General features: G+C 35.9%; 1 protein-coding gene across 1 annotated transcript; it reads left to right on the top strand.

Moving 5' to 3' along the window:
• Positions 1-9744: 9744 nt before the first annotated feature.
• On the top strand, positions 9745-13024 carry LOC102804860 (uncharacterized). Its single transcript, XM_006819883.3, has 2 exons — positions 9745-9836; positions 12282-13024. Exon 2 carries the CDS (start codon positions 12299-12301, stop codon positions 12980-12982), a length of 684 nt encoding a protein of 227 aa, XP_006819946.2. The 5' UTR covers positions 9745-9836; positions 12282-12298; the 3' UTR covers positions 12983-13024.
• The last annotated feature ends 812 nt before the right edge of the window (positions 13025-13836 follow it).

Raw genomic sequence — 13836 nt, 5'->3', positions numbered from 1 at the left:
AAATTGGAGTCTTACTTCGTCTTGCTGTCGGATCTTTGTGTCCTACCGTTACACTCAAAAAACGTTGTTTTTTGTACCTGTGCTAATTTTTGAGACATTTAACCAGATATACGTTCTGAATGTCAGACTCTTGCATATGTTCATATATGTTGCGATGGTCGGCCACGACCGGCACTCAAAATTAACGACAACCATGGAAACGCTTCCGACCTGGAGAATTGTCCGATTGTTATTATAATTACACACCGACCCACACACATCCTGTCAGTGGTAGATGACAATTTGTAAAAATAAACCTAGTCGCACGAAATGGCAGTGGCTTATAAACAATACTAGTCAATTTTTGTACAATTAGCACCTCTTTGTTTGTAAGTAAATACTTTCTGATGATAGACACAGTAGTTTAAATTGAAAGCTAAAATTCTTGCAAAATCAATTCCACCTCGATAATACATAGTCAAAGCAAAGATCACGATCAGTTTACGCTGTATTCATGAAAAAGCAACGTGTTTATTGCGTGATTGGTTATCATCGCGAATCATGTAAAAACTCTTTAATGAAGGTTTCTTTTTCCTTTTAAAAATTGCTAATCACCTCTTAAAATTTAAAACTATCATGAAGTTTTCATACCAACATATCGTGCTACGACATCGTTTTAACGCAATGTAATTGTTATGATCAAAAATACAATGCGGCATTCTGATTGGTTAATGGCATTCTTGACTGTCGCATACGACTTGTTTACCACGTCCGTGTGACTGAGAATGTTCTAGAACCGTACTGTGTCTGAGTGGAATTTTTAGAAACTGGTTGAATAGGTAATGGAAAATTCTAGAAATTTGTAGTAAGTTCCAGACTCATTATGTATGCTGATGTAATGGTCTATTTATAGACAGTGTGGGTATATATATAGGGGAGTTGTTCAGCACTGAGATCAGATCGGAGATCTCGTTGAATTGTATTGGAGTTTCTAGTTATTGGAGTAGTGGAGTTTTACCGCATTATTGTACTTGATGTTTGCAGAGTATAATAATGCCAGTACCAGTTGAAACCTCATCTGTTGGCTCCGTGTTGGTATTTTATCATCGCCGCCAGGGAAGTCTTTTTATTACTGTTGCCATTTTGGTATTTGAACCATCACACCTGTACTATACCAATTACGGTAATATTACGTTGCGTGTGACATTGACCCATCGGGTCAAAGGACACATGTCGGTCAACTAATGCATCACAAACATCATGGCGGGTATGCGTTTTTACCGAAGCGATCGAGTGATCCCACATAATCGCTCCCGATAAGACTAAGGCAAAATTGAATTTTTATTTCATATAAAAAAAAGAAGTAACATTTTATGCATGGCATCATGACTGAGTAAGAAGGTGGTATAATCGGTGTATAAACAAACACCATGGATCCAAATATTTTTTCACTTTTGTGTTTTGAGTTTCGGGTGAATCACATGGGATAGGCTTTTGATTTTATAACTTACAAAGTGGGATATGTGATATGTTAATATTTGTTTATTGGTTAACATTATATAGGCCTATGCTTCCTGAGGATGTCCTTCCATCGAATGGAGCACATAGAGTACCGTTTCTTAGCTGAAATGTATCTGAATGATGCTGCTAAGTTACTGACTTCTGCGATGGTTCAGAGGGAACCTTTCATTTCAACAATGAAGAATACTAGCTATGAGGTTGAGTACAGTGCCAACTACCAGCTATGTCAGAGAGCCATACGTGATGGACTGTCATTTGTGGCTATTGATACAAGTACGAATGGGCTGGTAGGAGTTGCCACAAGTGTAATATGCGCTGAAGGGGAAGATGAAGAGTGTATTTACCATCCCAAAGACTTAGAGGGAAGATACTTATACAAGCCTATGATAAATATATTACGGGAACTACATGATCATGGTGACCCCCTTGCTGGAGTAACAGCAATTCCCTCAAGTCTGGTTGCGGTAATCGCAAAAGTAGCCACTCATGTAGATTATGGCAGAATGGGGATATTAACAGAGATAACCCGACATAAACTAGATGTTTGCAAAGAGAAATGCTTGTCAATAGTCATAACTGACGCAAGTAGTCCGTATAGCCAGCGTGCATTCGAAAAGTGTGGTTTTCATTCGGTATATGAAATACAGTTTGATAAGTTCGAGTTTGAAGGCAAAAATCAGTTTTCAAATCACCCAATAGGCAGATGTGTTAAATTAATGGTAAAAAATTTATAAAGTGCTGAACAATATCTTTTTAAAATGGTGGTCAGAATTAAACCACGAAGCTGTGAATAACATTGACAAAAACATGGTTATTGAACACTGGAGCTCTCACTTGATAAGTGCAAGGCAATCAAATGAAACGATTTTCGATGATAGTGTCACAACAACAAAAGTTGATTCTTAAAAATGCAAACACAATGTTGCTTTGCCAATGACACCTATAGTTTACTGTTTTATACAAAATAGAGAACTAACCATCACAAACCACTGACATCTCAGTAGTTTTATATATGGTGTCTGGAATGAGTAAGAATGCATTACTCATCAATCACACATCAACTTGATTTGTTTCATGTTGTAATTAATTTCAAGTAATAAAGATCTAATCTACATAGTGTCATAGTTAGAATCGTTCGATTTATTGAGTAACCTTGCTTTGCTAGATTCGCAGCTAGTACGATATGTTATTTGATACATACTTTTCACCATTGAAATATGTTGTGTTTAATTTGCTCAAACTATATGCTTTTTATTTGTTCGCTCGTAGAAAAGTCTTGTACTTCTTTTGTTGAAAATTGGTGCTACTAATTTAACGAAATATTTGCACGTGCTTTGCGGTCATATTATATGTTACAAGTGCAAATAATAATCAAGGATAGGCACAAGAGATAAAAATTTATATAAATCACAGAGAATATGATATAAATTAAATTTTGAATTCAAAGATTCCAGGTCTATTATATGCTAGAAAAGCTCATTATACACTACCCCCCAGAATGCATCTTAATGTTGTGAATCAACCATTGTTTACCTCCAAAATTTGAAATCTGGGACACGCCCGGATTTTGAACTTATTTGCCTCCATCTTGCGTTAAATTTGAACTATATATATATATTAATAGAGGGAATTTTTTAGCCATCAGTGACAGAATCATGTCAATGTCGTGTGTCAATACATATGAGCGATTAAATTAATCAACTGATTTATAACATACTTGCTTGCTGGTCTTCATTTAGTTTTAAAATTAAAAATTTATTGTACTAGTGTGCAACAGAACTGTAGCTGTACTCCTTCATGCAAACCATAGCTGTGTTAAGCTTGATCGTGACAGACATATTTTTAAAAGCATGAAGTATTGTTGGTGTAATGTACTATTGTGTTGTTACTCAAATTGTTCACCTTTTTTATTCAATGTCTCCCCTCATTGCTAAGCTTACTTCCCCAGATGTGAAAAGGAGGCGCCGCACTGAACTGTCAGCTTATGAATATTCTTGCATAAATTTGCATATTGCGCGGTTTGATTTTGATCACCTCCCTAACCCTGATGTATTTATTATTGTATTAGTCTGTTGGGTGGTGTCACACGTCGTTACTTTCGATTTTGAGCGCGAATTCGACTCACCCACTCATGGCTTCACCTAGCCTGAATTTGGAGGGAGGTTATTGTGTATGTGACTGTGTACATTATGGCCATGAAACCTAGTTGGGTGTGAGAGCTTCAATTGCAACAAATATATCCTTTCACTCAATACAACGTATCAAATATTCAAGTCAAAAGCATATAGGTGATACTGATGTCACATTGTGTATGTCTAATGTTCGCAACAGTGGAAATAATAAGGAATTATACTAAAAGAACACATAACGTTTGGCCAATACTTCGGTATGCCGTCAAAGATTTCTGTTCACATATATGTGCAGGAAATCGACATCAACTTACCAGGTTCAAATCTGCGCTGTTCAAATTTGGTATGTGAATTCCATAGCAATAACTGAATAGATAAGTGAAGGGAAACTCGTTTGGCTGCGTAGCATTATAATTACATAGAGAAATATCTCACGAGAAACGTAATGCTATAGTCAGTTATTACATTTAGGGGTGTCAATATACACTCAGCAAGACTCAAACCTTTTCTCTATACTTCATGAGGCAAAACAGATAAAAAGGCTTTGCTATTAGGACGCCACTCAAAAATAGTGTTAAAATTCGTGGCACTACTTTTGTGTAGGTTTTCTTTAATGGAGGGTGGGAATCATGAGGTATGGCAGAAGTCAATGCATACTGCATGCAGAAGATAATGTTGGCTGTGTCACATTCACTGGGTACAAGTGTTGCGCTTTGCGCTTGATGCTTACGTGTTTTTGTTTGTTTTAAAATGCACTTTTCATTATCTATAAACAGTCGCTGTTTCTTTCTGTGATGACCCAGCGTCATTAATTGCACATGGCTTTCAGAGAATTCAGCTATTATTCTATTCGTCTTTTTGTGTTTAATAAAACCCAGTATAGCACAACACACTCAATGAAATAAGCATTCTATAATAAACTAAAAGTTAAAAATCAAATATTACTCCATTTATCTGAACGGCATGCTATATTTTATTAAAGATAAGAAACTAAAAAAAAATACTTCAACATTCGACGAGTTGGCAATTTGTCTCAAAGAGGGAAGTGTTATTTAAAGGTATTTTTGGGAATATTCAGACCATTTTACGTTTCCACATCATACAAATTCCGAAAGGTAAAATACTGAACTTTCTTTTGATATATAATGAGTGTGTAAGGCAAACTTCGCTGGTGTAATACAATAATAATTTCTTGAACACTTGCAGAAATGTATACACTGCATCATTGATACAATGAGTACACATTGTCAAAACAACTGTTACTAATTAGTCACATGTGTCAGTTGTTTGGATGTATATGCAGTTCTTGTATACCCCCACTGCGGGTCTCACGCCACCTCTTTGGTTTTGTAAACGGTTAAATGTACAATAGAGGGCGCCATTCATTCAACAAAGTTAATCTACCACTTGCCTTACTGACAAGGAGCTCTTTCTAGCTACACGCTTCAAATATTCTGTGAATGTCTCAGGTTTTGCATTGATGTGTAGCGGTGTAAATATTTCATATATAAAGGTTTACTTTTACCTGAAGTGAATATATATACACAAACCTGTCTTGGCTGGAGTTAAAATCTCTTCGAAGTAATAACCGCCGGTTGTGACGTTTTGAAAAAGTATTTAAAAAAGCTGGCACGTATGCGCTATCCAATTTCTCCACTGATAAATGTACTTGTCATATAAACGCATTAAAATAGGAACATTCTTTAATGAAAATATTGAAAATTCAGTTGATACATTTTACAATCTTGAAGGAGGAGAGAAAACATGAATTCAGTCCTAAAACCTTGAACAACAAAACAAGAAAAATAAGGTAAAGTTGAACGAGACAATGATTGAAATAATTGACCATGCATACGAAGTGGGGTTGAATAATGCGAGGTGTTATTTAATGCTTTACGGTGACAGTAAATAAGTGTGTTCATATTTGCAATGACCCCTGTATCCACGGCGTTGTCAGAGTGGTCGTTATGTTTCATGCAGTCGTCGGCTGCCCACGCAAACGCCGTCCTGGATTTACGGGGAATAAAGGTCAGTTTACTGCTGGTATACGCATCAGCGTATCAGTCTATTATACGTGTCCACCCGTTCTACTATAGCAGGACCAATGGTGGTGTTTAGGTACGCCGTCAATAACCGAATGTTAATAAATCTGGCTCTGAAAAAGCCGTGGATCCAAAGCTGGATTCAAGGATACTCCTCTTGCTACACTGAATATAGTCAGACTCTCCAGTGTCAAAGGCGTGACAACGTCCGAATGATCCTACCACAGTATATATAGCAGTCCTGTAAATCGGTTTATCAACAAGTCTTCTACATCAGATGTTACGATGCTATTTATTTATAATTAAAAGCTACTATTACAATGCTGCTTTGTGCATTTGTGAAACTGATTAACACTGGTTCGATACTATGTTGAGCACTGTTATAATGGTCGTACAATATCAGCGTCATGTACTTGTGTAGCATTCCCCGTGGTCATATTGCATACTGGGAAATTGTATCTAGGTCATATTGCACCCTCAGTTTCTATTGCACCGCCATCAAAGTGCAATATATACCAGTAATGTGCATCTTTAATAAGCTCAGTGACATTAAATAACTCAAGTTATACGTATTGATTGATGTGGCTTAAACTGAACTTGGTAAAACACACAAGTACATTTTGAAGTTTTGTGTCATCATGTTTTGTACTCCAATCATACTTATTAACGCATATAAACATAGAAAACATAGCATAATGATCCTAAGTGGAGGGTACCAACTACATACTGATGATCTAAGTGAAGGATGACATTTACTATATAGGTTACAATACACACACATAGAAATGACAACAGCAAGTTGATGGCAAGCGTACAAATGAGAGGGTAACTCTTACCACCCCCACGTGGAGGTTACATGGTCCAAGCAATCGATTCAATCAATCAATAGGCTAGTAGACATGCATACATGCAAATGAGTGTAAACATTCAATAAAAAAAAATACGACGTAATACGTGCAATGGGTTATTGTCTAGAAATCTGATGGGTGCTATAAAGTAGCCACAATCAATTGCACCCTAGTTATCATATACCAATTTTATATTATACAAAATATTTGTACACTATTGTCAAGTCATCTGAGGGGTGGACAAAAAACTAGCTAAGATTTATTGCAAAGCAGTTATTATATACCAATTTTATGTCGAACAAAATATATGTAGACTATAGTCATGTAATGGTCATCTGATATGTTGATCATATATCTTCAATATCGCACTGGTTGAATTGTCCCATCTGCAAAATGGCTTGAGATACAATAATGCACATTAATGAGGTCACATATATATGGCAATGTGATACGTTAGTAATGTCTTTACTATGTTACTGGTTGTTTTCAGCAGTGCTCGAGACATTAGTTATACATATGCCGATGCAAATTATGTAATTAATAATCATAGATTTCATTCCCAATGTAACTAGGTAGGAATATGGACTATCCAAGAGCATCTATGTAACAAGTTTTATTTCAATTTAATGACTTGTACTGGTACACTAATACATGCTAACTAGGTAATTAGTATGAACACACAAATTCAATCCTAAACTAAAATTGTATGTGGTTTATCTCTGAACATAAATGTACCAAATATTTTTAGAATCCGACTATCGGTTCTGTGCGTAATGGTGTAACAGACATACACAGAGACGTGTTAATCCCAGAAGCTCTAATTGCATGTGAGTTAAAAAAATAAAGACATATGTAATACGTTTTGAGGTTTAGCAGGAGGTAGAGTAATAATAGGTGTAATAAAAACTAGGACGCTAGCCTCAAGTTATTCTTCAATAAACGACTGAATCACAGTAATATAGGGTATGGACAAATGAAAACAACATTTTGAATATGTCCTTTAAATTGCCAAGCCACCGGCAGAAATTAATTGAGAAAGAGTCAAATACGGGTTGTTGTATTAAAATGTTAATAAAACTATCTCGTTCAAGTACGCCTTGTAATGACAATGAACCCGTTTGGTAAGTTATGCGTCAATCACTCAGGGTTTTGCTCACGTTTTATGACGCATAAACCCATCATTGCATATAGCAGGGTATGTGAGCGAATATTCCCAGTTCAATCAAAAGTGATCCGACGTATGTTGGTAATTAAACATCCATGGAGTAAAATAAACAAATAATTCTGTACACCGAAATAATAGTTTTAGTCCTGTAATAGTACTTGTATGTAAACCTTTGCCATAAATGACGTGCAGATTCATAATTGAATGATCTGACAAAAGATACTTATATATGATATCGTTATCAAAGTTAATTAGTGGCTGCAGCAATTTTACAATAATCAACAATATGAACAATCTTAGTTATTGGTGATGTTTCACTTCCTGCATTGCCGTATTAAATGTCGCTGTACAATCTAATAGGAAAAACATCATCACGAATTTGATAGTCTAGAAGATGTTGCCGATTCAACTATCTGGTATTGCCAACACTAGTAACGCTGACCTAGTTGCCTGTTAACTATAACTGTATCAATCGTTTCAAAACCAGACACTTCATAGAAATTCTAGTTATGGTGATTTTCATCTGTTTGCGAGGATGGAGAAATGATAAATAGTTGTAGAATAGATTAGTTGGTAAGATTACACTGAAGGAGTCTACATTAATTTATAATTTGTTTATCTCATTTGACATCATTGTTTCGCAGATCACTTATTTCATTGCAAACCTTTTAAAACATTAGAGATCAATGAAAAGAGGGCGCTGTTCAAGTAATAGACCGTCGCATCAGTCTACTGTCTACACAAAGTAACTGGTTGTCAAGAAATGGTCGTTTACACTAAGTCTTTGTTCACTGCTGTTTTTGTGTTGCTATTAAATGTACATGTATGTGTTAATCAAACAACTTATAGTCAATATTATTGCAGCAGATCGCGAGCCTGTGTTGATCATAGAACGACAGTCATTATCACACTGTTGCATGCTGGTTTGTAAAAATGTAAGCAGATGACGTCACATTGCGGTGGCCTATACTCGAAGTGTTAAAATTCCAGCTCATCTTACTATTTGACTGTGTCTGCACGACTATCGTATCATCACATTTTGTAGTTTATCTCTATATCTCTAGCAGTTATGTCATAGTGAAGGCTGCGAGTATTGATACGAAGGCTGTGTCATGTTCACTCGGCACAAATGCGCCAAGAAAATGTTAATAAAAATAGTCGAATGTTTCGAGTTTATCAGTTCAGCCCATAAAGCCATGAAAAAATTGGTTTCCAATAGGATATAAGTTTATTTGAGAATATTTATAATTATTGTGAAATTTGAACTCAATTTCAAAACGTGGAAACACTAATTATATATGTCATGTATGCAAACATTGCGTACAAGACGAATTATCTGACGACTAGAGAACATTTTTATAAACCAAAAGTTAAAATCAAATATTGCTCTGAACGGCATGCTATATTTTATTATTTTTACAGATAAGAAACAAAAGAAATTTACTTGAACATTCGACGAGTAGGCAATTTGTTTCAATGTTGGAAGTGTTGTTTAAAGCTATTTTGGGTTGTATTCCGACCGCGTAATGTACTATAATAATAATAATAGGTTTATTAACAGCTTCGGAAATGAATATATTGCATTATTGATACAGTGTGTGCACATTGTCAAAACAACTTTAACTAATCAGTCACATGTGCTAGCTGTTCGGTTGCATGTTTAGTTTTTACATATCCTAACTGTGGGTCGCACACTTTTATGAATGATTAAATGTGCAGCGGAGTTCTAGTTGTCAATAGAGGGAGCCGTTCATTCGACAAATTTAAGCTACCACTTGCCGTCTGACATGAAGCTCCTTTTAGTTGCACGCTTCAGATATGTTGTGGATGTCTCAGGTTTTGAATTGATGTGTAGCGGTGTAAATATTGAATTCTATATTCGAAGGTTGACATTTACCTGAAGTGAATATATATACACAAACCTGGGACCTGTCTACACTGAATTTAAAATCTCCTCCAAGTAATAACCGCCGATTGTGACGTTTCGAAAACGTGTTAATTCACCACTCATTCAGGCCCCCTAAGTTACATTATATAAGATGTTATATAAAGCTGGCACGTACGCACTGTCTTAATTTTGTGCTGATCACTCTACTTGGCATATGAACGCATTGCAAGAGGAGCACTTCGTAATCAAATCATTGGAAACCCAGTAAGTTAATCGCAATACATGTTATGATCTGTAAGAAAAAGAGATTTCTTTAAACATGAATTCAGTTCTAATATCTGGAATGATAAACAAGAACGATATGGTAAAGTTAAAAGAGGCAATGGTTGAATAAATGAACCTTGGTCAGATGATATGGGGTGATAACATATCACACAATGAACCCTTTAAATTTATTCAGGCATTGGATGCGAATCAAGGCCTGCTCACTCTAAGGTACAGCCCTATTATATACATAATTTATTCTTGTGAAGATTGATTCGAAACAATTTGTAGGTTTGGTGTACTTTTGAGCACTTAGTCATGGCAAGTCGGCAATAATTGCACGCCATTTTGGAGCTGTTCTTAGTGAGTTGCCTACAGTGGCGTAACGCTTTTATGTTGTTGTGAGTTCAACAGTTTTGTCTGTTATTTATAAGTGTACGTCTATAGAGAGTGGCTATGCGCTTCACCTGAACTCACGAGTGTTTATATGTTTTCAATAACCTACGGCGTTGTCTGAGTAGGCTTTTTTTTCATTCAGACGTTGCCTGTCCACACAAACACTGCCATAAATCCTCCGCATTGCTGACAAGTTGTTATTGGCTGAATTTGGAATTACAAATTTACTAATTGTTGTGTAAACTTTGCGGGACACTGCTGAAGTAGTCATATTAAAGCAAGCTAAAAATGGATATGGTGACATCAATATTTTCGCTTTCTCAGGTAACTGAATGTCTATTCTAGAAAAAAATTGAGAGACAACACTGGTTTATACTTGGCTTGTTTGATTTATGCATGGCTATTGTGACTCACGTGAGTATTTTAAGCAAGTTCTCTCTTCTACCGTATTTCTTGTTTGGAAATTTCAAAAACATTCTAAATTTATTTTAATTAGATTATTTCACATTCAGGTATTCAGGTTGTTATTTTCTATTATTCCATCCGATGCTATTGAAAATAATTACACCGGTTTTCGATTTATTCTATATCATCTTGTGCGATTTATTAAGTTACATTTTATTTACCTCCCGTAGCACCACGCATGTGAAAGTTCCAACGTGTCTACTATGAGACGGCTCCCGTCGAATGACTGTATCAGTTCCTTGTGTTTACGCTAAAAAAACAATTGCAATAATCTGTGTGGATTCATTCATTTGGATACCCCTATCCAACAAACTAATGCTGTATACAAATTCATGCAGTGAATTATTGACTATAGTGGCGTCAGTGTGATATCTTTAAACATACATAAACACATTTCTGAACGAATATAAATATTTGTGTATGAACTTAACGTGTCGAACAGTGGTAATAGATGATTTCGTCTGTATGCTGTTGTGTACATACCGCTTACTTAAAATACACTTGTGGATTCACGTACATGGTTGTAAATTATTTCTTCAAATCGCAATTTGTTTTCATTGGGGATTATTATAGAAATGACATGAAGACTCCAAAGGTTGGAGAAAAAACCCTGCCATTACCACCACTGTTTTACCCAACGAGAAAACGAGAATAGTAAATTGTCTTCATAACATAAAAACAGTTACCAACACCCGGTTCCACCTTGGTCGTCCTGGGCCATATTTTCTAAATTCAAAGCGCTACATTCTAAAATAAATGGCGAAAATGCTGTCACAATATCAGCTGTGCCTGAACAACGTCACTAAAATAACCTTTAAAATAGGTATACGGTATATGTAAAGGAAAATACATTATCATGCGGTGTAGAAACTTGTACTAAAAAGAAGCCAAAAATAATTATCAATATTGACGTGCAACAACAAGACAAATCTCTCGAAGAACTACTCAAATTGAAAAATCTGTTAAAGTCCTTCATAGCGGGAAGGCAGTACAGGTTGTGCTGTTAATCCCTCAAATTCAAGTTTGTACAGGAGTTTAGTCAACTCATAGTCATCAGGTTTCTATTTCAGCTAAATAAATTATAGTTAACGAGGCAAATGATATGTGAGATTTGGATATGATTGAACGATCTGAGTGTCATATGCTTCACGATTGTCCTGGTGAAGAAACAGGATGGGACAGTGTGTCTTTGTAATGACCTTCAAACTTTAAACAAAACTACATACTGCCCGATACAAAAGGATAGTGGCAATTCCCTTTGTCAAATAATGCTAGGTCTTATGCAGTACAAAGTTCTTCAATTCGATCTGACAAATAGCCCGGCAAACTTTCCAAGAATGATGAGACTTCTTTTAGATGACAGTGCAGATATGTGGACTTATTCGTTTTGAAACCTCAATTCAACAAACTAATACAGTATAAACATTCCTGCAGACAGCCATCACTGGCTAACATTAACTTTAATTCGCTGCGCAATAAGGCGTTGCACATAAATCCATCCGGGAAGCTTTTTATTTTATAACTTACAAAGAGGAATACGTGATATATTGTTGAATATTTTGTTTATTGTTTAATCTTATATAGGCCTATGCTTCCTGACGATGAGTAACATGACTTCCCATCGAATCGAGGATATAGAGTACCGTTCCTTGGCGGAAATACATCTAGACGATGCTACTAAGTTGCTGACTTCTGCTATGCTCCAACGAGAACCTCTCATTTCATCGTTAGACAATACTAGCTACAATGTAGAGTATAGTGCTAACTACCAGCTATGTCAGAGAGCCATACGTGATGGGCTGTCATTTGTGGCTATCGATACAAGTACAAATAAGTTGGTAGGAGTAGCTGCGAGTGTAATATGCACTGAAGGGGAGGAAGGAGAATATATATACTATGCCAAAGACCTAAAGGGAAGAGAAGTATACACGCCTATGTTAGCAATATTAGGGGTACTTCATGGTCACGGTGATCCTATTGCTGGAATAACAACAACTCCATCAAGTCTGGTTGCAGAAATCGCAAAAGTAACCACTCATGTAGATTATGGCAGAATGGGGATATTAACAGAGATAACCAGACGTAAACTTGAGGTTTGCAAAGAGAAAGGCTTGTCAATAGTCATGGCTGACGCAACTAGTCCGTATAGCCAACGTGCATTCGAAAAGTGTGGTTTTCATTCAGTATATGAAATACAGTTTGATAATTTCGAGTTTGAAGGTAAAAAACTGTTTTCAAATCATCCAGTAGCCAAATGTGTTCAATTAATGGTAAAACAATTATAAAAGTGGTGAAATATCTTTAAAAAATAAATGTAAAAATTTGTATATGGTGTTGGTTTGAATTCTTTTATCGCTTATTGGTAGGTACATATGTCAAGTGTTAACAATTTACTAAGCATTTTCTCTCAATAATGGAAGTGTTGTTTAAAGGGATTTTTACCACTTGACGTTTCCACGTCATACATAGTTTGAAAGTAGGAATTGTTATGATAGCGACTTCACGTTCGCAAATTCGGTTCACACGTTGTTGCTCTATTGTTTAGAATCAACAACTTGCATGTTTAGGGTGGAGATTAAAAACATATATTTTAATCTGAAGTGGTCGATAAATTACTCTGTAACACTCTATCGAGACTATCGAAATAAATGTTTTTAGACAACAACTGCACAGACATTGCTCCGCATTGTGGCTGTAACTTGAATATTGCAATCGTGGTTATCACCTGAATAACTTCAAACACACTACTTTTTAATCACAATACACCGATTGCAATTTGATTTGTCTTTTTTCATATGTAATCAGTGATGAAACTTAAAATAAAGTTTATGAGTCAATTGTTTGAAGGGCGATGGTCGTCGCGCCACGCATGCGCAAGATATGGGGTTCATATGAACAAAGATGGCGACCTTGTATGTTGTGCAGATTAGCGAGTACAAACTGAGGCGTTACTAAACTTTAACTTTGTAATTTCTTTAGTGGTTGGAACTTGAGGTATCAGGAGTCACCAGTAGTAATTAGTGCACGTTGCGCCGAAGTCAAAACTCGTACTCACGATTTCTATCTTAGAATATATTAATAGGCAATGGGGTTCCCGACCTGAATGCCATCATGGTTTGTTACACGTTATTTTTTTATT

The sequence above is a fragment of the Saccoglossus kowalevskii genome, chromosome 21 (assembly GCF_978046115.1).
Source record: "Saccoglossus kowalevskii chromosome 21, keSacKowa6.1, whole genome shotgun sequence".
NCBI lineage: Eukaryota > Metazoa > Hemichordata > Enteropneusta > Harrimaniidae > Saccoglossus > Saccoglossus kowalevskii.
This window is presented reverse-complemented; position numbering and strand designations above follow the sequence as displayed.

What these genes read in the sequence shown, in the direction of transcription:
- LOC102804860 (XM_006819883.3), top strand. Translation starts at nt 12,299, where the DNA reads ATGAGTAACATGACTTCCCATCGAATCGAGGATATAGAGTACCGTTCC.